This window comes from Eumetopias jubatus, unplaced genomic scaffold (assembly GCF_037043125.1).
Source record: "Eumetopias jubatus isolate StellerSeaLion01/CBP00866 unplaced genomic scaffold, mEumJub1_p1.0 scaffold_11, whole genome shotgun sequence".
NCBI classification, from domain to species: domain Eukaryota; kingdom Metazoa; phylum Chordata; class Mammalia; order Carnivora; family Otariidae; genus Eumetopias; species Eumetopias jubatus.
Window position 1 is genome coordinate 99,557,359 of NW_028274817.1, and position 26,258 is coordinate 99,583,616.

The window sequence follows — 26,258 nt, forward strand, 5'->3', positions numbered from 1 at the left end:
TATGCATTTCTTTGATAGACTTGTATAATAATTCTAAATTACAAAACAACAAAGACCAAGTATTGATATATAAAAATAATTGGTTAGAGAAGTGCCTGCCGTAGAATTGTTATGACCTAGTGGTAAACCAGTGAACTCTTAAGGAAGCATCTAAATTTTCCCTACTCCTTGTTTCTGAACAAAGAGTATTAATCACACAGATGTCAAATGGCTGGTCTGATCTGGTCAATAGTATAGCCAAAATAATTGGGTTGAGTACTTATGGTTATTTCCGTTACAAAATTGGTCGCTGGTTAATTCAGTTAATACATTGGATGTTCTAAAACTAGTAGTTGGTATTGTAAGTACCTTTTCTATACAAAAAAAAAAAAAAACAGAAGTTATATTTGCTATGGAAAATAGAGTACATAACATATATTCTGAACTTCAGGGATTAAAAAATCTGGTGAGACAAAGCATAAAATGTTGAAAGTAAAATAACATTACATTCAAATATGTAAGATACTGAAGTACAATGTAGGGTACTGTACACATTAAATGAGGAATAGAGACTCCTGATAGATCATGTGGAACCCATTCCCATAAGTTTTCCTATCCCCAGAAGGCTTCTGGAAAATTCCTCTCAGAGAACATATCTGAATGCAAGTGAATAAGATGGACATTGTAAGAATTGTCTAAATCCACTAAAATTTATTGACTAAAACATTAGCATCTTGACTCTCATTAATAAGACATTACTCTTGTGGTAGATTTCAAACTAATAATGAGCTATTTGTTCTTTTCAAAGTCATAATAATAATAATTACTACAGATCTGTACTGTCTGAAAAGGTAGCCACAAACCACATATGGCTGTTGAGCATTTGAAATGTGGCTACTCCAAATTAAGATGTGTAAAATACATAGTGGTTTTTGAAGTCTTAATAGGAGAAAGTGAATGTAAAGTATCTTCTTAATTTTATATCAATTATAGGCTTATATGGTATTTTGGGAAATTAGGAATAAAACATTATTACAATTAATTTCATCTGTTTCTTTTTACTTTTTAGTATGGCATCTAAAACATTTAAAATTACATATATGACTTGCATTATATTTCTTTGTAGCTCCATTGCTACAGACAAAACCCTTTGAATTCAGAGGAGAGAATTTACTCTAAGTTGATAAAATCTTAGGGAAGTATTCATGTGAAAAGTGTCTTATTCCTAATATATCCTAATACATCATCATCCTGCCTCTGCTTGTATATTTTCAGCAATGGGAAACTCACTACTTTAAAATTAGTGCTTTTAAGAAAGAAAAAAAAAATTGGCACTAATCAGTTGTTCCTGTATTAAACTAAAATTGAGGCTCCAAGTAAATTTCTACCCATTGATTCAAGTTATTCACTTTGGAACCACACAGAATAATTCAAATCCCTAATCTGTATAATGGCCTCTTAAACAAATGCAGAGTAATCTTTGATCAGGAAATCCAGACCCTACATATACTACTAATAAAATCTAAGTTTGCATTATCTTGCTTGATTAATTAGTAAATCATTTTGTGGTAGTATTTCCTAAAAGCTATTTGTGTCTGCTTATATTGTTTTTGTACTTTGTGGTATCACTCTTACTAGAATTTGGCCAATCAGGTCTTTTCAATTTTATAGAACAAAAATTGGGTTATTTAAAATTCTAGACCATTCAAGAGCTCCTTGAAATGTTTATTCTACTACCCCATGATTAGTCATTCATTTACTTAGTTTGTCGGGCAATATTCATTTATGAGTGCCTACGATGTACCAAGAGTGACTCCAGGTTGAACAAGACTTGACAAATACCTTATCTTCATGGGGTGTTCATGGAACTCATCCTTCTCATTGCATGTCTTTTTGCATGCTTTTTGTGTCTCCAAATATTTCCTGATGAAAATGCCGCACAGAGCAGAACAAATACAAAGCCCTTTGGCATCTTCTTTGAAACTACCCTGTGCATTGATACAGATTAATTAATCAACAAGTTTTGTTGTTCAGAATGACACAGTATTACCAAACTGAGTCTCAGTTTCTCCATGCTCACCTTTGGAATTTAATGATTTTGTCAGTTACCTTGGTAAAATAGAAATGCTCTGGCAACAAGCATTTATTTTATCCTTCATAAACCATATGTTTTCAAAAGAGAATCTTTTAACAGAGTCAACGGATGGGTACGATTTTGAGAGGAGACCAAGTCAGTACTTGTCGAGCATTTATTGTATGTCATATGGATACATAGGATTTGGGGAGAAAATGATAACCCATATTTATTGAGCATTTATTGTTTCTCAGACAACATTCTAACTACATTTGATCCTCATAACAACCCTATGCGGTAGATATCCTTCTTATCTTCATGTTACAAATAAAGAAACTGGAGTTCAAGGGGGACACATAACTTGTCCAAAGTCCCCCAGCTACTAAATGGTGGAGCCCAGATTCAGTTTTGGCATTCTCATGCAGGAGCATAGGCTCTTCACCAGAAGATTAAAAAAAAAAAAAAAAATTCTAAGGGCCAAGAAGCAGGGAAGTACCCAGAGTTCACCAATAGGCCTGTAAGAAAGCTTGAAATTAAGAGCACTTAAATAAGGCTAGAAAGGTCCTTGGGGCAATATTAGGGGAAGTCTTGACTATCGTGCTGGAGTTTAGACTTCATTCTACAAATTCTAAGGGCCAAGAAGCAGGGAAGTACCCAGAGTTCACCAATAGGCCTGTAAGAAAGCTTGATATTAAGAGCACTTAAATAAGGCTAGAAAGGTCCTTGGGGCAATATTAGGGGAAGTCTTGACTATCGTGCTGGAGTTTAGACTTCATTCTACTTACACTTCTTGAATAGAGAAATAACTTAATGAAAGCCATGTTTTTGGAACATATTGACCTGATCACAGTGCACAGGATAGAACTGGTCATATGAGAAGGAGATTATACCCCTGTAAGGAGGTTATTGCCTTAACTCCTGTGTAAGGACTATAAGAGATGCTATCTCTGGGAATAGAAAGCAAGTAGATCATGGTGAATGAATTCACAATTATTTGATTTGATTAGATATTAGAGTGAAGTGTTGAAAAATAACATGACTCACACTTTAAGCCTGGGTGACTGAGGGGAAAAAAAAAGGTCTTCTATTTACAGAACTAGGGAAGTTGGTGTTGCAAGCGGCTTGGGGGGAAAGATAATGAGCTCATTTCTAGACACGTTGAACTCTAAGAAATCGGCTGGCTATTGGAAAGTCTATGTTGAATTCAAAAATTCAGCTTAAGATGAATATCTGGGAGATACTGTGAAAGTTATAGTTAAATTTGGGAAGATAATACAATGCATTAGGCAAGGAGTATTGAGAAAGATGCTTGGAGGCCCAAGTTCTGAGCCTTTGAAACTACACCCTGTATTTGATTATGGGGAGAGAGGGTGAGCTAGAGAGGTAGCATGCATAGAAGTAAAATAGATAAATCTGCCTGCAAATGGACCCATGTTATTCTGACACCCAAGCACTCAATAAAAGTTATTTTAAAAATACCTATTGTTGTATTTTCACATAATTATGTAGAACAATGCAGTTGCTCTAATTAAATATTAGCAAATGTGAACAATTCAATAACACAAAATAGTATCAAAATAAGATTGTTTAGTTATGATTCGAAAAGTTGTTCATCTTGTTGCATTTATAATACTTTGAGAAATATGTTTTAAAAGTGTAGAGGTATGTTTATAATACAGCGGTGGAAACGTCCCTTAAGCATATTTACAATACTCCCATTCTGTACTGGTTCAAGAGCCAACTATGACATTTCAAATTGCAAATGTTCATTAGGATTTAAAAATAACACTGAAAATAAGTCACTTTTTAAAAAGAGCCCATAAATCCTTTCTGGTGTGTGTAAAAGTGCCTGACAGATAAGTGTCTATTTGTGTTGTATGTGCGAATCACATTCTCGTTAATATTATTTGATTATTCACTTTTTCAGGAGTAGATATTTGTTTTTTCCTTGAACACTTATCTTTATTGTCCTCTAGGAGATGCTGTTTAATAAAGAAAGAGTAAGATTATGACTGGGCATGTGATGGGGAACAGTAGGTGGGGACCAGACTTGATGCATGCCGTCGTCCTGGCATAAGACACCAGGGGTCGTTCCTGAATTGGTTTTACAAATGGGCAAATGTGTAGCTCTGTAAGAAAATAAGATTTCTATATGTCATCTATGAGTTTTCAGAAGCTATCAGGTATAAAATATTTTTAGTGTTTTAATGCAAAGAAATTGAATACAGGGTAAAGATCAATAGCATATTTATTTTATTAACTGTTTGAACTTTGATAATTAAATATTGCCCACTCTTTTGAATATATATTTGATTTCCAATGCATTTTTAATCATCACTCCTCTTCAAGTGGTTTCTTTAGAAAAAAGGGGCTTTAAAGTTTTTTGAGACTATGGTCAATATAAATTTCAAAATGAAAGAAACTTATGTTTGTCAAGTTGGAAAATATATTCAGATTTTTTATGTGAAATATTCTGGGTTCATTCATTTGAATTTTTTGTGCTACCAAAGAAAGTATTCCTAAGGCAAGCTCATGGCATTGTTTGTCTTATGAGAGCGTGCCTGTCAAATTTTCCATGCTAAAAATGTCATTTAAAATATTGGAGCAGATTGCCATGTAGTTTTTCTGAGGGTAAGGAGACAATTCTGCTTTTCTACCTGAGGTTACTGTTACTTGGTGAATGACGCAATTTCTGATAAGACATATTTACACAAATGGTATTTATATCAGAATATTTTAAATAAGATCAAATTCAACTTTAGAATATGAACAATTAGCTCAATCAAATATATGGAAATGAACTTTTGTTGAAAAAAGAGAATGACAAATTGCATTATCTTGCATGTATGTTCAGCTCTGATGATGTTAAATGTTTGTTTATTTGCATCCTCAGGTGCTTTCCCAGTTGTATTTCAAAGCCTTCATAAAATATAATATGGAAGCATAATGCATGTCATTATTTTAACAACAGGAGGTTGAACAAATGTAATTTTTTGCGTTTATGTTTCTAATAAAAAGTAATTTTGATTTAAATTAGCACTATCTTTTTTTTTAGGCCTCCATTCCTTTGAAGGAATTGGAGCAGTTTAACTCAGATATACAAAAATTGCTTGAACCACTGGAGGCTGAAATTCAGCAGGGGGTGAATCTGAAAGAGGAAGACTTCAATAAAGATATGGTAAATTGGTGTGATACAAGTATGAATGACCTAGGAGTGGAAATGAATAAATATTTGGAAAGAAATTAGATAACTCAAGTCTCCAACTAAGTTCTCGGCGCATACCTTGCACATTTTGTGATTCTAATGATTTATTACAAATGCAAAGTATTCTGGTTGAATGTTTATTATGAATGCCAGATTACTGTGGTATGGTCACATAGGAGCACTTGCAGATCCTAAGAAGTAGTTCCGCAGTTTTGCTTTGACCTGTCCTATTTTCAAACTCAAAGGACAAAATGTAATGGAGGGAAAAGAGTTAAATTAGAAAATAAATCGGAAATTTAATAAGAAACTCAGCCATCAAGGATGGATGGTGTTTTGTGTCAGTCATGATTTTGGTAATATAACGTTTATTTCAGAGGGAGGGTATTAGACACAATATAAAAAAATATTTATTAAAGTTTACCACAAAGTGGTTTTCACAAAAAGTTGATGAAATAGTACAATAGATGTCTAAAATATGTACAAATTCATGCTGCTTATTTCATGGGAGTAAAGAAATATAACCATGTGGGCTGTTCCCAAACTCATAACATTCTCCTTCAACCCTGATTAATTTCAAAATGTCTGTTACATTTCTCTCTGGCTTGAATATTTCTGCATCACACCTCTTTTCACTGACTTTTTTCTCCTTCCACGTCCTTGTCACAATTTCCTTTTCCCTCTTCCACAGCCATCACCAACATGGCATTCCTAATTTCTACACATCATGCTTGAGATTTCTCAGACATGTATCAATGTTAGGAAATTCTCAGACAATGCTTTAAAATGACATTAAAAGGCAATATATGAATTTTAGTTAGTAGGCATGTGAAGCAATAGGAAAACTATTTTCCACCAGTCTTAGTTTGCACTGGTATCAATTCTGAATTCCTAGAGCAGCCTGAATCAATCAGTACTCCCCGTGTATGGGGTTTGGTGGCTTTGCCAACTCAGCTCAGCAAAAGAAAGCCAAGAGGAGGCTTTCCAAGATGCTGAGGTACAGCTACCTCTCCTTCATGTCAAAGAAGAAACCAGAGGGTGCTGAGGTGAAAAAGAGTACTGCTTACCTCGGGCTGTTCACCAGCTCTGCCCTATGGCTAGCCCTTACCTGCTGTGGGAGAAGAAGTGAAGCAGGTTTTTGTTGTTGTTGTTGTTTATTTTTTGTCCTCAGCCCCAGCAAAGGAAAAACTAAAAGGGAAAGACTTTTTAAAATAAATAAGGTCTTTCACAGATGATAAACATATGTCCGTTTTATTTTATTACACTAGTAATTGACAAATCTCAGATAAAATGCCATTCCTCTGAAAAAAATAATTCTTCAGTTGCGTATAGCAGTTTAAATATGCACTGCAGATTTAGATAGGTAGCGTTTGAGTACTATGGATGATTACACACAAATACACATACATGTGACTTTAAAAAAAATTGTCTAATATTTGTTATTCTTAGCTCATTAGAGTACCTTGAGTACCACTGCAGGGTGAACCTCCTCAAAAGAAAGCTTTCATATACTGAGTTGAAAGAAAGATAGGAAACTAGAAGTGAAAAATCAAATGGTCACATATGCTACCATATTAGACTGGTACTTATTCAAATAGTTTTCTTTCAAAGTAAATGAAAATATTATTCTTGGAGTTTAAAAGCTAAATGCATACTGAAAATAATTTTCAAGGAATTTTCCTAATCCATATTTTAATACTTACTGGATTGCATTTATTTAAAAACAACATGCATATCTGATGTATTTTTAGAAACTAGTTGCAATATTCGGCAGCAGTGATTGAACACATTATTTAATAATGCCCTAATATTTGTACTAAATTTGGACATATAGGTTATTCAAAGTAGGTGACTAGAAATTAGTGTACATTTAAAATATGTTCACTTAGGACTGTGTTAAAATGTTAAGAATCGTTGCCATCTGACACGCATCCACATCCATATTTTACATGGGTTAGGTTACATTATAGATAACACGTTTAGTTCACTTCTCCAAACTAATTTCAGGGAATCTACCAAAAATCAAAGCCAGAAGAATGCTTCACACCAATTGGTACCTTGTCTGAAATGACGAAGTACCTTACAACATTATCTTCCTGCAAATGCCCCCCATCAGGTGTATCCTTTTGAACTCGTTGGCGTCCTTCCTAGATCCTTCTTTTCAAAGCTCAAGTAAACCATATAAAAGCAAAACTATGAGCATAGTATCTTAGAATAACTTTCCTGGAAAGTCTTAAATTGGATTTTTCTGTGTGTTTAAATAATATGTTTTATTATCTCTTTTTAACGATGTACAGCTTATTAAAAACCAAAATGAAGACTGTACTTGTTGTTTTTAATCAGAGTGAAGACAATGAGGGTACTGTAAAAGAATTGTTGCAAAGAGGAGACAACTTACAACAAAGAATCACAGATGAGAGAAAGCGAGAGGAAATAAAGATAAAACAACAGCTGTTACAGACAAAACATAATGCTCTCAAGGTATTAGAGCTAAAATTATAATATACCTTGCCTGTGGTTTTTTTTTTTCTCATATGTAGGGTAAACTATATTGTGCATAAATAAAATCTGCTTAAGAGTCTTAGTCACCAGAAAATACATTTTTTTTCCTGTTCAGTGTGTGTGCTTTATTTAACATTTTTGAGTGGTGTCTTCGATTTTGAAAGAAGTGTTGCTTAAAAAAAATTTTTTTTTTTTTTGGCTGATACAAATTTTTCTGAGTAGTGCTTGGAAAATATTACAGTGCATCATTCATTGTGTTTATACATTTAATTTTCTGATAGAATTATTTTTACATTACTTTTACGTCTGTCTTGAATGACCTGCTTAACTGCCAGAATAACCAATTCATATTTTTGTGGGTTTTCTGCTGCCTATATTTTATTGATTTTATCTAAAGTAGGTCCAGTTTTCTGGTAATCTAATATTTGTTTAATAAGGCCTGGGATTCTACTTAATTTTTTTTCCAATTAACTTCATTTTGCTTTTAAGAGAGTCACTCTTTGCAACTAACTAAGCATCTAGAGAGTCTAATTTCATTTATAAAGGAATCCTCAAAAATAATGTCCTTGAAGAAGAACTGGCACTCTCGTATGAACCAGCGGTAGCATATAGCCTCAAGCACCCATGTGACTCATCTGGATGTGTGCAGAAAGGACAGAATAGTGTTGGTTTTTCTATAATAATATTTAGGAAGTTCTTGACATGACACTGGACTTGTGAAGAGTTTTGTGAAATAACCTTTTATTTTTTAATGTGCTTTTCAGTATCCCCTATTGGCATGCATGGCTGATTTTCTAATACTGTTAATTGCCAAACTTTTCATTGTAAATCACTCTTGTAGAGCTATGTAGTTATGTGGGTAGATCCACCTAGTAGGTGGATGAGGTCTGCTTTCTATATGCAAAAAAGAGTATAAAACCTTTCCCCATATAGTCAGACAACCAAATAAACACTGCTGAGAATGTAATTACACAATATTGTGCCCGCAAGGAATCCACAAGAAAAGTCTAATTGGCTAGCAGGTGTTCTGAAGGTAACTGCTGATAAATATAGTAAATAGAAAAGGCCTCTTCCTTGAGGGAGTGCAAGAGCAAGCCATAATGTGCTCAGAAAATCAGAAAGCTGTGTAATTCACACACTTCCAACTGTGACCAGGCTTTCCAAAGCATCTATAGTGGTCATATGATGATATGTGTCCTACTGAACAGCAGTGTTTAATGGTTATCTGGCATATCTCTAAAGAAATCTATATAATGTCTCTAAATATCTTTACACACTACGCATCACCTTGTGCTTAGGGAATGAAAGGAGTTTGAGATTTTATGACCACAAGCCCTTTCTCTTGGCAAAGATGTGAGTTGTGTCACGAATAAGACATGGCTCAGCGCTCATTCACGTGGCTTTATCCTTGTACCTTTGAAAAAAGCAGCATTCCATCTGGCTCATCCCAGGAATTTATTACCTCCACAGGAGGTTTAGAAATTCAACTAAAAATGTAAACTGCAGTAAATTTTACATCCTCAATTTTGAACAAAATGAGAATGAAATTTAGATCATTCTTGCAAATAAATGTTAAAAGTGATTATGAAAATCTGCTCCACTTGCCAAACTAATCTACACCACCAAATTCAGTAACTATATTAACCTGCCAAGTGGCTCCAGTTCTAGTACTTATGAGATATTTCAAAGAAGGTCAGAACTTTTCCAAAGCAATGAATATTTCAGCAGTTCTTTGATATTCCTTATTTTCTTTTGCTCCAGTTAAATCTGTACATGAAACCCTAATTGCTAATGTTCCAAAGAAATGAAAGCTGTATTCTGAACTCTTACATTCCCTTGTGTTATCGTAAAATGGCATTACAACAAATTCTATTGATCGGGGAGGACATTGGGTGTGCTTGTAAGGAGGAAGATGATAAATTGCCCCCCTTTGTTGATTTATTAAGCAGTTGCCCTTATTTATCTCGTCATGTTGATTGGAAACCATGCGCTTCCCTTTTCTTTTTAAACTAATTCATCATTTTGCATTTGGAACATGATTTGATATAATAAGAAAAAGTTGGCCATGGAAGAGCAAAAGAAAGAGCATTTTATAATAGTTGTCATTTTCATGTACACTCACAGATATGTATCTTTCACATTTCTATGTATATAGCTCAAAACAATTTATATGATAACTAGGATGATTTCATGTTTCTAATCACAAAATATTCATGGCCAATGAAAATTTTTATGGGGACTGCTAAAACCATGAATGTAGTTGCTTCGCTATGTAAACTTAAAATTTTGTTGATGAACCCAGGGCTGAAGATACAAATTTTAGAATTTGTATGTCTTTTAAAAGTCAAGTACAAATTCATTAAATTTGTGCAAGTGTCTGGTTAATACAGGTGTATTCATATACTAAAGTATTTCACATAGACTACACGATAATTTAGTTGACTCATTTAGTCAAATAAGACAAGATTTCTGAACAACTATGCACATGTCAGGAGAAAATACTTTAAGTGGGTTGTTCAGTTTCCCTTAGCTTTGTGTGAATAGGTCCTGCCACAAAAATACCTAATTTCATCATCTCTTTGTATATTTAACATTTAAAAGTGAATTTAAGTGAAGCTGTACAAGAAGATGAGGGGTTCATTATTTGTAAATAACTACAGCCAGAAGTGTACTATACATATATATTGATATTTTAATAATATCTGCACCATGAACAGGATTTGAGGTCTCAAAGAAGAAAAAAGGCTCTAGAAATTTCTCACCAGTGGTATCAGTACAAGAGGCAGGCTGATGATCTCCTGAAATGCTTGGATGACATTGAAAAAAAGTTAGCCAGCCTACCTGAACCCAGAGATGAAAGGAAAATAAAGGTAATGTTGTTTTAGAATGTCAATACTAGATTTTATTGCTACAATTTAATTTCTTTATCTTAACATGTGTGGATCGTATTTAAAATTGTTGATGTTGTTGTTTCCTCCCTTAGTGTTCTCTCTGATTTGCTGCATTTCCTTGTATTGTGTTTTGTTTTGGTAAATGTATTGTATTAAGTGTTTTTTAAATTGACATAATGTGGAATGAATAAAATGTTTTATTTCTAGACAGTGTAAAATGAATTAAGAAATGTCGTATGGTTTCTGGTGAACTTGTAATTGACTTTGTGTATCTTTGTTCCAGATGAACAAATGATTTATCGGTATATGGACGACTTCTTTCTCATGTTAGCACATTCATTTCATCAGAGCATCTTCACACATCAGTGTCAAATCTCTATAGATTGATTTGCATATTGTCCGAAGATGTTTTTTTTCTGTTATTATTTCACACTTTTTATTTTGCTTCGTTCTCTGTTGAACTCCTCAAAACTTTAAAAAAGAAAATAAATAAGCACTGACCCTCTAAATTATATTCTATGTGGATGGTCCCTAAGAAATAATGAGTAGCCACTCCAGTTTGGGTTAGCCCCCAAAACACCAGAGGAATTGAGAAGAAAGGAAAATGTTAGATGGATTTAAATATTTTACTAATTAGCCTATCTAAAACTGAGCATTCGAAGGATAACTGAAATAACATTTGGATCCTTGGGGGAAGATGACAGTGATGGCTTCCATAGTTGTAAATCACGGAACATGACAATAAAATGACAACAGCCTTTGAAATTTCTGAGAGAAGTGTGTGCTGCTTGCGGGTTGGTTGATGTGGTTAGCTAACTGCCCTGGGCCCTGTATTGGTTTTGCTCAATAGGAAATTGACCGTGAATTGCAGAAGAAGAAAGAGGAGCTGAATGCGGTGCGCAGGCAAGCTGAGGGCTTGTCTGAGGATGGGGCCGCAATGGCAGTGGAGCCAACTCAGATCCAGCTCAGCAAGCGCTGGCGGGAAATTGAGAGCAAATTTGCTCAGTTTCGAAGACTCAACTTTGCACAAATTGTGAGTTGTTACTGGCAAACCCACATGTTTGCAACTGCTACCCTAATAACAGGCCTACTAACAAACGGAAAAAAAAAAAAAAAACTGGGTACAATTTCAGACTTCTACTATGCATTCTGAAAGTGAGCAGTTTCCCCTCACTTTGGGCTCCTGCAACGCTAGTGATTAGTTTTTCAGATTAAGAACACAATAAATCAACTCACATAGGAAATAGGCCCTTTAACACAAACGAAAACTGCATCTTAATTTGTTTTGCCACATCATTTTTTCCATAACATTGGCAATGTCAATTTGTCAATGGATCATACATTTACATTATTTCAGTGTGTAATCCAAAAATACGTATTGCTTTCCTGAGACCATCCCATGCCAATTTTACTTTCTTAATGTATACATGGTAAATAATAAATCTTTGGTGAGACATCTTCTTATAGCAACTTGCATAAGGACCTTATCTCATTGACTTAGAAGAATAGTAGTTTAGTCCTCGTATCTGGCTTAACTACTTAATGGGTTAAAAGGCTTTTCAGAAGTGAATGCCTAGTAAGATGGTTTATAACTGATAGCAGATTGGAAAATATCAAATATTGTGACCACTGAAATATTACAAGCCAAAGGGAAAAGGAACAACTGTTCTTTCAAACAACTGGATGGATATTTGGTGATTTTCTCCTTAAAAGGGCAATTCATAAGCATAAGTTGGGTCTTCACTCTTTATTTGTAATAGGGTATAAACCATAGGATTTTTTCTAACAAATACATTTTTTGTTCCTATTCTGTGACACCATAAAGTGAAGAGGAATGCTTACTGCTATGTAATCATGCAAAAATAGTGCTTCCCACAAAACAAATGTGTTAAGGTTGGGGATAAGGATTTCTTAATGTGTTAGGTTGAATCATATGAAGCCAATAGATATTCAATCATTTTCAACCTATGTAAAGGATAATTTCATTTGTTTCAACCTTCAGATGAGACTTTGTGGAATTCCTTATGTGATACTGTTGATTCCATTTAATATGGGGTATTTTAAAAATATGCCTTAGACAGCATAGCTTTATTTTTTAAGCATGTAATTTTGTTAATGCTGCTTATTAACCAAGGGAAATTATACTACATGTTATTGTTACTTCTTTTTACAAAACATTACAAAAATCCATGAATATACTGTTTTTGATGAAATCCAGGACCCTAAGATTTAATAGCAGCTGGATATTTGAGAAGTTGGAAGAAGTAATATAATATATTGAGACTATATTACATTTGAAATCCTATTCCAGCTGATTGCACATTTCAGCCTATTATCCTTCCTATTAAATGTTATGAACATAATATGTCATAAATCACCAAAGCTTACACTAACAGAAAGCCTGTGTCTGTGGATACAAAATGAATTGAAAGATTAAGGCAACCATAAAGAAAATTCAAGTAAAATATTTTCACTGAATTTAATAGATCGTTCAAGGAGAAGTCCCTTGCTTTGATTTATCTCACTACTAACTAATTTCTCCATTCCAACTTTCCCCATATCCTAACACATCCTATATGCAGGATTAGATTTTTTACAACCTGGTGAAGGTAAGTTATTAATTTTTTATAGTTAAATGGACACAGGATCAAAAATCTCCACAAACCACCCACTTAAAATGTCATTACGTCCTTATTCATAAAGGGCTCTCAACACATATTTGTAAAACATAATGATGATTGGTAAAATAAACCAAGGACATGTAAAACCAGCATAAAATTTTAAAAGTCCAAGTAAAATGCTAAGTTGTAGTTTCCCCATAAACTGTTTCTTCTTGATTTTATAACTGAAAGAGCCAAAATTCAGAAGGTGCCTGGAGTGGGGAAAATATTTTTTGAATATTTATGTATTTGAAAAAGAGCGAGAGAGAGGGAATGTGTGAGCATGAGCAGAGGGATGGGCAGAGGAAGAAGGAGAGGGAGAAGCAGACACCCCACTGAGCAGGGAGCCCAGTGGGGGCCTGATCCCAGGACCCCGAGATCATGACCTGAGCCAAAGGCAGATGCTTAACCAACTGAGCCACCCAGGCGCCCCGGGAATATATTTTTAATGTAAACTCTGGGTGTCCTTGATAAAAGAAGTAATAATAATATGTATGAAGAACAATCAATTTAATATTACAATTATATTTGGCTTTGCATTTTAATTAGGCATAAAAGATGATTGATAGATAGATCCAAGATGTATCTTTTTATTCCACTGATTACTAATGTATATTGAAAAACTGATTTCACATGTCCACCAACCTGGTTAGAGTCATCTTTCCCAATTATCATACAGTGAAGCCTTTTGAGATTAGCCACAAGTGAACAGCTTAACCAAAAGTTATGTTTAGAATAATCCTACAGTGGCTCTGATGCAGCACAGGCCATCATAACTTCAGTATTCTTTATTTCCCCCTGGTTCCCCTTCTCTATTTGTCTCATCTTTCATTCTCCCAATTTTCCCTTTCTCTTCTCTCTAGATGTAAATTCTAAACTTCATTTGGACTTACTGATTTTCAGTTAGTCTTTCATATCTTAGGAGTAACAATTCAAGATTGCAGGGAGTACTCTGAAGTGCTTAACATTGGAGAGTTGCATTTAAAAATGAGAAATTATTTTTCCTTGTTTCAGAGATAAAAGCTTAAAAATGGAGTAAGCAGTGTAGAAGTTGTGCACTTCAGGGACCATGTCCATGTCAGAACTATATATGGCAATTATGAAGCTCAGACAAGGTCTGGAACTTTGAGGGAGCCGTGTGGCAGCCCTGGGCCAGACAAGAGTGCAGACCAAAGCAGAGTAGCAAGTTATCTCCAAACCATAGTCCTCAGGACAATCCTAGAGACCACAAAGAAGGGAAACAGATTGGGAGGAAGCAGGTAAATTTTTCTCTAAGTATTCAGGAGGTTGGAGCCCCTGCCCTAGTTAGGAATAGAAGACAGTTCTAATTATAGTTCTTGTTGACTTGCAGACCTTGCTGATCAGTGAAGACCAAGCAATGATTGTAAACTGAACATGAGGAATTTTTCTGCAGGATGTTTTATAACACCTGTGTGGTCTAATAAAAAGGCCATTCCCTGGGATGAACAGCCCAGAATATAAATCCCACTCTGTCTTCTAGCTGTATGCTTATGGGTAAATAAACATCTCTCAGCCTGATTTCCCTCATCTGTACAACAGGAATATGGACTTTGGTGATAACGAAACATAGTAACATTTATAAAACACCTGCTGTATTATAGGAGCTCAATGAATCAATTTTTTTTCTTCTTCTGTATGTAACACTGGAAAAGATACGTTATTTTTAATTTTTATGTCTTTTTTTTAAAGATTCCATTTATTTATTTGACAGAGAGACAGCGAGAGAGGGAACACAAGCAGGGGGAGTGGAGAGGGAGAAGCTGTCTTTATAGACTGTTAAGAGGATTAGGCTCAGCATGTACCATAGATTTATAATGTTATTAACAACAGGTAGATATATTTTTTTTGACGTAGATTACAAATTAGATTCCCTCATCCTTGAACACATAATTGTATCTAGAGTCATAAAGCATTTTCAGGAAGTTTCGTACAAAGCTGGTGATTCTACTGATGAACGCATACTTCCCCATAAACATGTCAGGAATTCTCTATCTAAATTCTTATCTCCTGCAGAAAAATAGAGAAAGAGATAAGAAAAAAACCAAAGGCTTTGAAAATTTCTTAATAGAAAATTACATGTAATTTTTATTAAGCATAATTGTAGCATTTGAAAGTTAATCTCCCAGCACTCAAGAAAATGCAGCCAAAAAATTACACAAAGAAAGTACCACCACAATCCAGGAACTCCTAAGCAAAATAAGCTCACAGACTAAAATTACAATGGATATGAAAAAAATTCTTTTCGTAGATGATGGTAACAGATGCCAAAAAATAAAAGGAGAATGCACATCTGAGGAAATTAAAGATAAGAGAACAGTCAGCAAAGGACATTAAAATAAGTGTTTAAATTTTTTTTAAGTAATGGGTTTTTTTTTAATGTTCAAAAAGATTTTTAAAGAGGATGTAATGGAATCCCTACAATAAAAATAGTCCATTTTGAATTGTGAACAGGAAGATTTGAAAAAATAAAAAGTCTAGAGATTAAAATATAATTATTAAAATAATAAACAGCTTTTTAAATAGTTGATTCATCATAGAAGAAAGATGAATATATTCACTGAAGGATATTGAGGATAATTTTCCTTTGCTGAAAATACTGGAATATGTAGAGAATGGAATAAAAAGCTCACATATATGCATGAAAAGAGTTCCAGATTGGAAAAGTGGAGAGCCTGGGGAAGAGACAATATTTTATATAAATGACTGACATTTAACAAAATTGAATGAATCTCAGTTTACAAGAGTCCTCAAGTTGAATAAAGCTCAATTTAAATGAGTCCTCAAGTTGAATAAAGCTCAACTAGACTGGAATAAATAAAAACAAGTCACACCTAGGTAGGTTTGAATGAAACTCAGAACATCAGTGATCAGGAAGGTATCATAAAAGCTACTGAGGACCAAAAGCAGAATAGCTACAGGGTGACAAAGTTGACAGTAGACTTTTCATCAATAATAGATATTGGAAGGCAATGGAATGACATCTTCAGTATGCTCAGCAAATTTTCAAATGTCCTGTAAACTGTGGTTCAAAAGTGAAGACAAAATATTTTCAGACATACAAGTATTTTCAGATAAACAAACTATGAGAATTTATTACCTATATATTCTTGCTGAATTAATAAACAATATGCTAGTGTAAAAAAAGGAAAATGAAGCCAGAAAGAAGGAGCAAGCTGTATAAAGCTATCTAGAATTCTACATATAAGGAAGAATTTTTTTTTTACTCTTGTATTCAGCCATTAAAATTGTAGCAAGTGCTGCAAAGGAAAACAGAAAGCTATGAGAATGTAGAAGAGATTTGACTCAACTTAAAGAATACTCTAAGAACCTCATTGTAGGGAGTCACAACAAATATAAGCTTTGTGCCTAATGTGTTCAGTATGAATTATTGCTAATTATTATGTTTCTTGGAAGCAAAAAAAAAAAAAAACCCACTGACCCTTTGGAATAGGCATACATACATGAGCTGTCCCAGGAATGGGAGCAAAAATCATGCAAATGTCAGAGTAAAAGATGGAAAAGAAATGTCCCTTTTCTAAATACAACAACTCCACTTGCCCCAGATATCCTATAGTTTCAAAGATCAAGTAAATAATGCTGATATTCAACATTTTATATCTAAGAACTTCTTCAACTTCTTTTGGATGCCTAACAGATATGTCAAACATAACATACTCCAGTCAGGAATTAACTGATTGTCGCCTCTACATAATTTGGCTCCCAAGCAGCTCCATGGGTGTTAGTAAATTACCTTGTCACTTAAGTCCAAAACCTAGATATCATCCATGATTGCTCTTTTCTCTTGTATTATCCATATAATTCATTTCAAATTCTATCGGTTCTACTCACAAAATACAGCTTTAATCAGACCACTCAGTATCTGCATTGTGGAAACCCTAGTCTACAACATAATCATCTCTCATCTGGGTTACTTCAGCAGCCTCTAATCCTTGCTTCCAGGCTTTCCCCACCCACACTACATTCTTTCTGGTGAAGCCAGAGTGCTCCTAAAGCCTAAGTGAGATTCTCTCAAGCCCCTGCTGCTCATTACCCTTTCAGTGAAATCCTATGAGATTATACATGATTTGGTTCCTGCCTTGGTCCTATTACTCCAACTTTGTCTCCCTTTTTGCCATTCTCCCTGTCGTACAGGCGTAAAAACATCTCCTCCGTACTTAAATACACCAACACCATTTCCATTTCAGGGCCTTTGTATGTTTTGCTTCTTCATGGAATATTTTTCACCTAGACTTTCACGTTGGTGCTGTAACTCAGCCATCCTTCCATTTAGCAACAATAAACATTTAGTAGAACTTTGATGTATAATCTGGACAGGTAACACTTAAGCAGGTTTTTTTCATATTTTAAAGATATTTTTATACTTCTTATAAGTATGCACGTCAATTGGGAATTTAAGATGACTCTCTAGAACAGCAGATTTCATTACAGTTACTCTCAGAAGTGTTATACTGAGAAAAGACAAAGTTCCTGAAATTTAACACTGAGGTGGTAGAGTGACTATGAGGAGGATTACAATAGTGTATTGTAAAGGTTAGTTTTTAGTACATCGGAGTAAATTGCAGTAAGGTATGTTAACAACATTAGAAGTACACGTTTCTAAAATAGACAAGTTCTTGAAAAGTTGATAGAAAATGAGTTTTGTTAGTAGTTTCACTTTAAATGCTAAAGAAATGTATTATATAAGTTAGTCCTTATGTGAATAAATTTTTAAGATAAAAACACTTTTATAGTGTGAGCATTCCTCCACTAACTTTTAAAAATTGTTTGAATTTGAATAGAACCTTACATCTCTATAAAGAGCTTTTACCTATATCTAGTTTGTTTCTATTAATAACCTTCTTATTACTAACCTTATTATTTTCATTGTCATTTCATAGTAAAGAAAATTTAATGAGGTTAATTATATTTGTCCAAGGGCACATGTAAGAAGTGGAAGACACCACACTTGGACTCAGTGCTTCCTGAAATATAGTGGGAGTTGTTCAAAAGAAAGAAAAATATCAAGCGTCCAAATAAGTTTGAGAAATACTGAATTAAGCAAAGTTTCCTTACTCCAGAATTTAGCAGGGCTTTTGATATGCAAATATTATTATGAATTTCTACAAGGGGAATAAATTCTGCAGACTTTCACATCTGGATAGTTGCAGTACAAAAGGGGAAATTTCATTTCAGTTTTATGATAGGATTCCTGCTCAAGTAGTTGTGAAGAACTAGTGTTCTTCAGGAAAAAAAAGAATGGGAAAAGCATTGCTGTACCATTATGCTTTTGTTACTTTGGATTTTCTTAAAAGAAAGCATTGCTTCATAAGAAAAGTAACCACAGAGCTGACTGCCATCACCTCATGTAAAATAATACCTGAACCTAGATTTGATATTCCATTACTCATTTTTTGGTATATTTTCTCCTATCACATAATGATAACGAATTAATTTTGAGACTAAGGGGGAAACATCCTCTTTGCATAATTGCCACATAGATGTTTTCCTTTGCCTTGAAGTAACAACAGAGATTGTCAACTGCCAATGCAAGATCCTTGGAGAATTTGGAAACATAAATAATTTTGTTAGAGACAGAATGTTCTTTAGTAAACAGAGTTGTGAATGTAAAAAAATAATAATGGTTGCTATGGGAAATGAACCAGGAGGTAGCTGCTTATAAAATTTTCCTCCTCTCAACCTCAATTTTGTAGTAACATATCACAAGAGTTAAGAAAGAAATCAAGTAAGTCAAGATTCTATATCTCCTAGATTGTGATCATAATAGTTACTGCCATTTCTATAGAATTTTTTTTCTATTCTCTAGTTATGTAATAGAATCAGTTTAATAGTTGTTTGGTAAATAGAGTATGTTCAGCTAGAATCACCTTCCAGGAAGATGACATAATCACTGATTCCCTCATCCCTCTTTTCAAATGTAAGGAAATTCTGAGTAAAATATAATTTTAAAGGAGTTTTAAAGATATAGCTGAGATCAAAACATATAATGGAAACTTCCTTTCCTCTTTTTGCCAAAAATGAGCATATTATTTCATGTGATAGTGAACCTGGATTGAGGGTCCAGTGGTTAAAAGAAAGTTTTGAAGACATTTTATACGTGGTCTTATACAACATCTAGTATAGAGATGTAAATGAAAGCCCTGTTTAAACATAGAAACTTCAAGGTCTTTACGCCACATATAGACGGGAAGTAGATCAATCCTAACTGCAAGTCCAATTCTGTTTTTCAAGGATTCAGGCTGGAAAAGAAAAATCTTTGATCATTAAAACTGAGTGTGGGAGGTCTGAATTTATATACTAACCATAAGCCTCTAGATTCCTGAACTGAGAAATTAACATAAACTGAGTCCCAGATTGGTGAAATCTGTGAAGTCTTCTCCCACAGTCATACAATAAGTCATTCTTTTCAGAGTTCCATAGACACAAAAATACTGAATATTGGTTCACTGCAAAATATTACAACCCATATGAAGAAATGAATACATGGTGACAGCATCATCTAACATCATGATCAAGAGAATTAGTACTTCATGAACCTAAAATAATAGAAAAGCACTGGATATAGTAAAGTAAATATGTTGAAAACAAGGAAGGAATAAAATAAGCATTAATTTATAAAACCACCATACACAAAAAAATACATAGGTATTTATGATGATAATACATCAAGTAAAGCTTATAGAAGCCCAAACTAGTCATTGAAATAAAAAGCTAAGCATATGTGTTAAACACCTAATTAAACAAATGTGAAGAGAAAATTAGAAACTCATTATAGTAAAATGATCATAATATACCACATAAAAATAAAAAAATATGGAAAATGTGAAAGAAAGACTGAGAGAACAGAATAAGAAGCTTTATGACTAATATAATTACAAAGGGAGAAGACAAAGAACACAGGAGAGACAGTATTTAAAGGACAGTAGCCAAAAATTTCCCAGAACTTAAGGAAGATATGAGCCCACAAATGGAGTAAATACATTGGTATCCCAACCAAGATGAATTAAATTAAGTATGGCAAAACAGAGAGAATATATAAATACCTTGTGAAGGAACAGAGCACGCCCATATGTCAACACAAGCGACTTATTTAACTGAAGGTTCTGATGATAAAAATATATCACCAAATTTCTATCATATTACCATTACAAAATCAAGACAAGGCCACTATTTATAAAATAGGTTTTACCCCTGTTAGAAGAACTGATATTATGTTGTAATTTTTATACTTGGGCAAGAAAACCTAGGGTTATATCCCACATGTCTCATTATCCATGCAACTTTGACTAGATATTTGAGCCTCAGGATAAAATTAGTAACTTTTTTCTTACAGAATTAAGAGAGATTATGAAACCACCAAAAATGTTAAAGGCGTCCCAAAATATTTTTTAGGGTCACTGGTTTGAAGGACAGTATGCACAAGGGTCAGTGTCCAGAGCTCACACTGATAGGTGTCTTGAAAAGCCAAAAGCCAAAAATTTAAGTTGCTCTGAGTTGGTGGTGTCAAATAAACCTAACAAAAGCAAATACAAATGTTTCTCATTTAGCACTGCTTAAACCTAAACTTTATTATTTATTTTAAAATTGTTTACTTATTTTAGAGAGCAAGAGAGCATGAGCGGGAGGGGCAGAGAGGAGAGAGAATCTCAAGTAGACTCCATGCTGAGCATGGAGCCCAATGCAGGCCTCCATCTCACCACCCTGAGATCACTACGTGAGCCAGAAACCAAGAGTCAGATGCTTAACTGCGCCACCCAGGCACCTCTAAACCTAAACTTTAAATAATTCCAACAGATGAAGTTCCAAGAACATGTGTTTAGAATTAAAATGGCAATTCACACAGGGAAAAAAACAGCAGAATACAACTCCCAAAGACAGAAGATAATGAATTAATGAGATACAGAATGTAAAATAAATATATTAAATATTTTCAAAATAGTAATAGTTTGCATGAAAAGTAGGAATTAGGGACAAGAGGCAGTAATAAAATAATGGTCACGAAGTTTTAGAAAGAGTTAAATAGAACTTCCAGGAATTGAAAAATGTAATAAATTTATAAATCAGTGGACACGTTAAGCATCAGATTAGATATAACAGATACGGGGAATTATAAAATGGGAAGATAAAATAAATTACCTAAAATACATAAAGACCAAAACATAGAAATATGAAAATAAAAAGGATAAGAAAGGGAGTGAGAAGGTCAAATATACAAGGAAAGAATGGAGAGAATGGAAAAAAGTCAATATTTGAAGTGACAATTGCATAGGAATATCCAAAATTATTGAAAGTCTCAATAATCAGGTTGGGAATCAAGCAAATCTCAAGCAGGAAAAAAAAAAAAAAAAACACCCATATAGCCTCATAATGAATCTGGTAAGTTCTAAAAACAAAGAATTTTCAGCACAGCATAAGAGACAAATTACCTAGAAAGTATTGATATGTATAAAGGACAGAAAATTATCAAGCAACAATGAAAGCCAGAGGTGGTAGGATGTCTTCAAAAATAATGAAAGAAAAACCACCTATGAACCTAGAATTGTATACTTATAGAAACTTTAAAAAAAAAAATAACACTGAAATAAAGATCTTACCAGACAAAAATTGACTGCATTCTCTAGCAGGAGATCCTCACTATAGAGTCCTCAGGGTTGTTAGGGTTTTTGTTTTGTTTTTTAGAATTAGCCACGGTAAAAAGTTATTCAATTATCCATCCATATACCTTCATGTTGTGTTAAAATAATTTTATATCCTAAACTTTTACTAAACATTATGTCATCCTTTTCTTTGTTAGTAAAATTAAGTTCTGTAAACACTTTTAAAACCCATGTAAATATTCCATGGCATGTTTGCACCTCATGGCTGGTTTCTAACCAGAAAGAAAATGACCCCAGATGGAAAATTTGAGATGCAAAGAAGAATGATGAGCAAAGAAAGTACTTAACAAATGGAGAAACCTAAACAAACATTTGCTAAATGTAAAAGTGTCTGATTTATTTATTTAAAAAACAGAATGGAAACACTAGACATCAGTGACATTATAGTAGAGAGGGAGATTGCTTGGAGTTCTTCACCTTGTTTACCTCCTACTTTTCTGGTTGTTCTTTGTCAGCCTCTGTTGGTATTACCTCCTTCTCTACTGTTGAAATGTCTCAGTGCTCAGTCCTGGGAAATTTTCCTTTTTCTTTTTTTTAAGATTTTATTTATTTGGGGGAGAGAGAGAGAGAGAGAGAGAGAGAGAACATGCACGAGCAGAGGGAGAGGCTCAAGCAGATGCCCCGCTGAGCAGAGAGCCCCGATGCCGGGCTCGATCCCAGGACCCTGGGATCATGAACTGAGTCAAAGGCAGACACTTAACTGACTGAGCCACCCAGGCGCCCCGACAGTTTCCCCTTTCTATTTATACTCTGTGCTTTGCTCTTTTCATCCAGTCTCATAACTTTGATGCCAGGTACACCCTCACGACCACTACATATTTTAGCCAGACCACTCTTCTCCCCTGAACTATAGTGGCAACACTGCCATTTCAGTTTCAGGTAAAAATCTATCTTAGTTTTCCTTCACTTATTCTCAACACAGTAGACAGACACACCACTTGAAAATAGAAATCAGGTGTGTCGTTATCGATTCGGAGTGCGCCAGTGGATTCCCGTCTATTTTCAAGTGAAATCCAAAATCCTGAAATTAATTTCAAGGGATATATGACCTGGCTCCTTATTACCTCTCAGGCCTTATCTCTTAATACTTTATGTCTTGTTCATTCTGCTCCACTTACATTGGCCTTTTCATTCTTCCTGGAACATGTCTGGCATCCTCCCTTCGCATTGTGTTCCTTACACCTAGAACACTCTTCCCCCAGACATCTGCGCATCCCTCACCACCTCTGCCTTCAAATCTTTACTTGAAAGTGTTCTGAGTGAAACACGCACACTTGCTCAGTGCCTTCCCCACTTACTTTTCTGCATAAAATTCACTACCAGGAAAGTTACAAATATTTCCATTCTTTATCTTATTATCTATCTCTCTCTGTAGAGTGAAAGTCCCAAAAATGCAGGAATTTTCTCTTTTCTTCCCACTGCTTTGTCCTCAGAACCAAAAACAATGATTAGCAAGTAATATGTATACAATATACATTTGTTGAATGAGTGATGAATAAAATGACTCTAAGATCCTCTTAATGCTCAGAAAGAGACCATATAAAATTTTTTGTGCAAGTTAATAGTTTGGGAGTAACCATTAACCCAATAAAAGAGAGTATGAAATTTCTGAATTCCAGGGAGGAAAAATAAATACATAAGCTATTGAAATAAAATGAATAATCCACACTGGATACTGGGGCTTAAGAACATTAATTGAATTGGCCAAAGATAGTAAGCAACTACATTAACACAGGACTTTGGATTTTTTGAATCTTTCCAGTCCAAAGCCCTTACTGTATATAAGATGTCAACTGCATTTTAATATTCTTATAAGTTTAAATAAATTCACCACTTTATAAATGTTTCACACAACATGTTACCTCAGAAATATTACCTCAATGACTGGGTCTAAATAGCACAATAAATTAAGATTATTAATATAAATGTGTTAAACTAGATTCCCTGTTTATATTAGTACACACAGTTATTGTAGAGTTAGGTTATGGCGATATTAGGTACATAATTTTGTATGTCCATCTTTTGAATTAAAGCTATAATGAATAACTACAGTCATTTTGATGTCAAATATATAAAGGAAGTTGCCTTTCTTATAGCAAAGTACTGTATCATATTTTGCTATCAAGAGGAAATTTAACACAACCTTCAGGAAATATTGATGGTAAACATATTAATGTATTTTTCATAAATATTAAGTATAAACACAAAACTGAATCTGATGCATTATGGATAGGTACAGTTTTATTGTGTAATTTTATCAGTAAATTTAGAATAAATATAACTCTTTTGGCATCAGAGTAACTTGTTTCACTAAACTAAATATTCTCTTCCTTGGAGTGACAGTGCTTGAAAAATGATTACTTTTGGTAGAAATATTTTGTAACAGTTTACTACTTCTCACTGTGTATAAGGACATTAAGCAAAATTTATCTTTTCTGGGTCTAATGAAAAATAATTGGGAATATCAGTTATTTTGTTGAGAGATAACAAAATTATCTTGCATACTAGAGGTATGCAACACTAGATTTTTACAGAGTATCTCTAATCCTCAAAAACAACCTAAACAGATGAAAATTTGTCAAGCAACTTGCTTGAGTTCCCATAAAATTAGGGGTAAGGATTCCAACATCAGGGTATAGTTTTAATTATTAAAGTAACAGAGATATGTTGACATTGTCTCCTTGGTGGAGGGGCATTGTTTTGTTATATCAGTTTCTTTCCTTTTTTATTTGCTTTTAATGAGAACCTCCTAATAATTATAAGGGTGCAGTGAAATCAGAATTCCATACACTTACTGGGAGTCTGTAAAGAAACTCAAGTTTTATTTTGGATGCATTGAATTGGCATTTCTTTCATTTAATAAACATTTATCTAGTGCCTCCTATGTGCCAGACAACACAAAATATAAAATAACATTGGCAAATCCATGGCAATCATACAAAAGACGTGATATTTGATAAATATAACTCATACAATGAAGGGGGAAAAGTACGAGAATCTATACCCAGCAATTTGACCTCCATTTGCAACATAACAATAAAAAGTATAATTTTCTGCAATCTAAATTTGCTTTCAAAATATGGAACACCAGCTGGAATGGAGCTCAGATGGCTTCTGCAGTGGAGTTGGCACTATCCTTCTGAGCATGCCCAAAACAACTGGTTAAAAATAATTAAATCACTTACACCATCTGTGAATCATTCTGATTCTTCAGTGATTACTTAAGACTCTCACTGTATGGAACATATTCTTAGAACAGATGAATAAAATTAATTCAAGTGTATTGCTTTCCTAAGTTTGATTTTCATGAAATAAACAGCTACGATGTCTTGAAGTTTGCTAAGTTATCTGATATTTCTTCTGCCCTCTTTCATGAGCCAGTGGCTTTTGAAATCTTAAAATGTATTTGAAATGTAGTTTTATTTTAAGTAATACAAATGCATTTATTCACAGATACTTCATTATGCATCATAATTTTCTTTAAAAAATTCCGTAATTTTTACCTTTATTTATTTAATCTTCTGAGTGTAGTACTCAATAAATAATAGACAGCTGTCTACTAAAAAGCTCATTGAAAGTCCAAGTAGACTGCATTCTCAGATTTCACACCATATGCTATAATCGTGAGTGGTTTTTAAAAAATTTAAATGGCTATTTTAATACATGTAAAGCAGAGGAAAGCTATATTTAGTGGTGAGTAGTTCATGGATAAAATGTGTATGGATAAAATGAAAACCAAGGTCCATATATGTACAAATTTAACATGTTTAGATCAATTCATAACTTAGAGGCATTCTTAGCTGTTCAGCTAAATAACAATGGATAGGCATTTATTTCCAAGATAAATCAACTGTGGGGATTTCCAGGAGATCTATGCAAATAGTTTTCCATAATAGTTATGAATGTCTGGGTGGCAAAATACAAATAACTGTATTGTTTAACAAATATAGTAATCTATAATATTTATAACTACCTTTGTGGTCTCTACAAAGTTCAGATTCTGTTGCGATTGGTACTTAGCCGGTTACAGATATACATGAAACCGTAGAATAATATCATGGACACTCTAGTTTCTTACCTCATAGATAGATACACTTGACTGTTTCCTACATGGGAACTAATTTTGAGAGAACTAGACTCTTTCATATATTAGCTTCCTTAGTGTAAAACAGCCTCTTTAACGTCCTGCCACAATGGCCTCCTCTCCTTCAGACTTGCAAAAATGTCTTCCACTTAGTAGTCTTTGCAGTTGTG

At 33.9% G+C, this 26,258-nt stretch overlaps 1 protein-coding gene across 1 annotated transcript in view; it reads left to right on the forward strand.

Moving 5' to 3' along the window:
* The window catches only part of DMD (dystrophin), a 1,674,912-nt gene that overhangs the window by 461,936 nt on the left and 1,186,718 nt on the right, over positions 1-26,258 (forward strand). The window contains exons 33-36 of the mRNA XM_088028834.1: positions 5,109-5,231; positions 7,599-7,736; positions 10,475-10,627; positions 11,499-11,681. Of these exons, the coding sequence (XP_087884960.1) occupies positions 5,109-5,231; positions 7,599-7,736; positions 10,475-10,627; positions 11,499-11,681 (597 nt within the window). The remainder of the gene's footprint in view (positions 1-5,108; positions 5,232-7,598; positions 7,737-10,474; positions 10,628-11,498; positions 11,682-26,258) is intronic.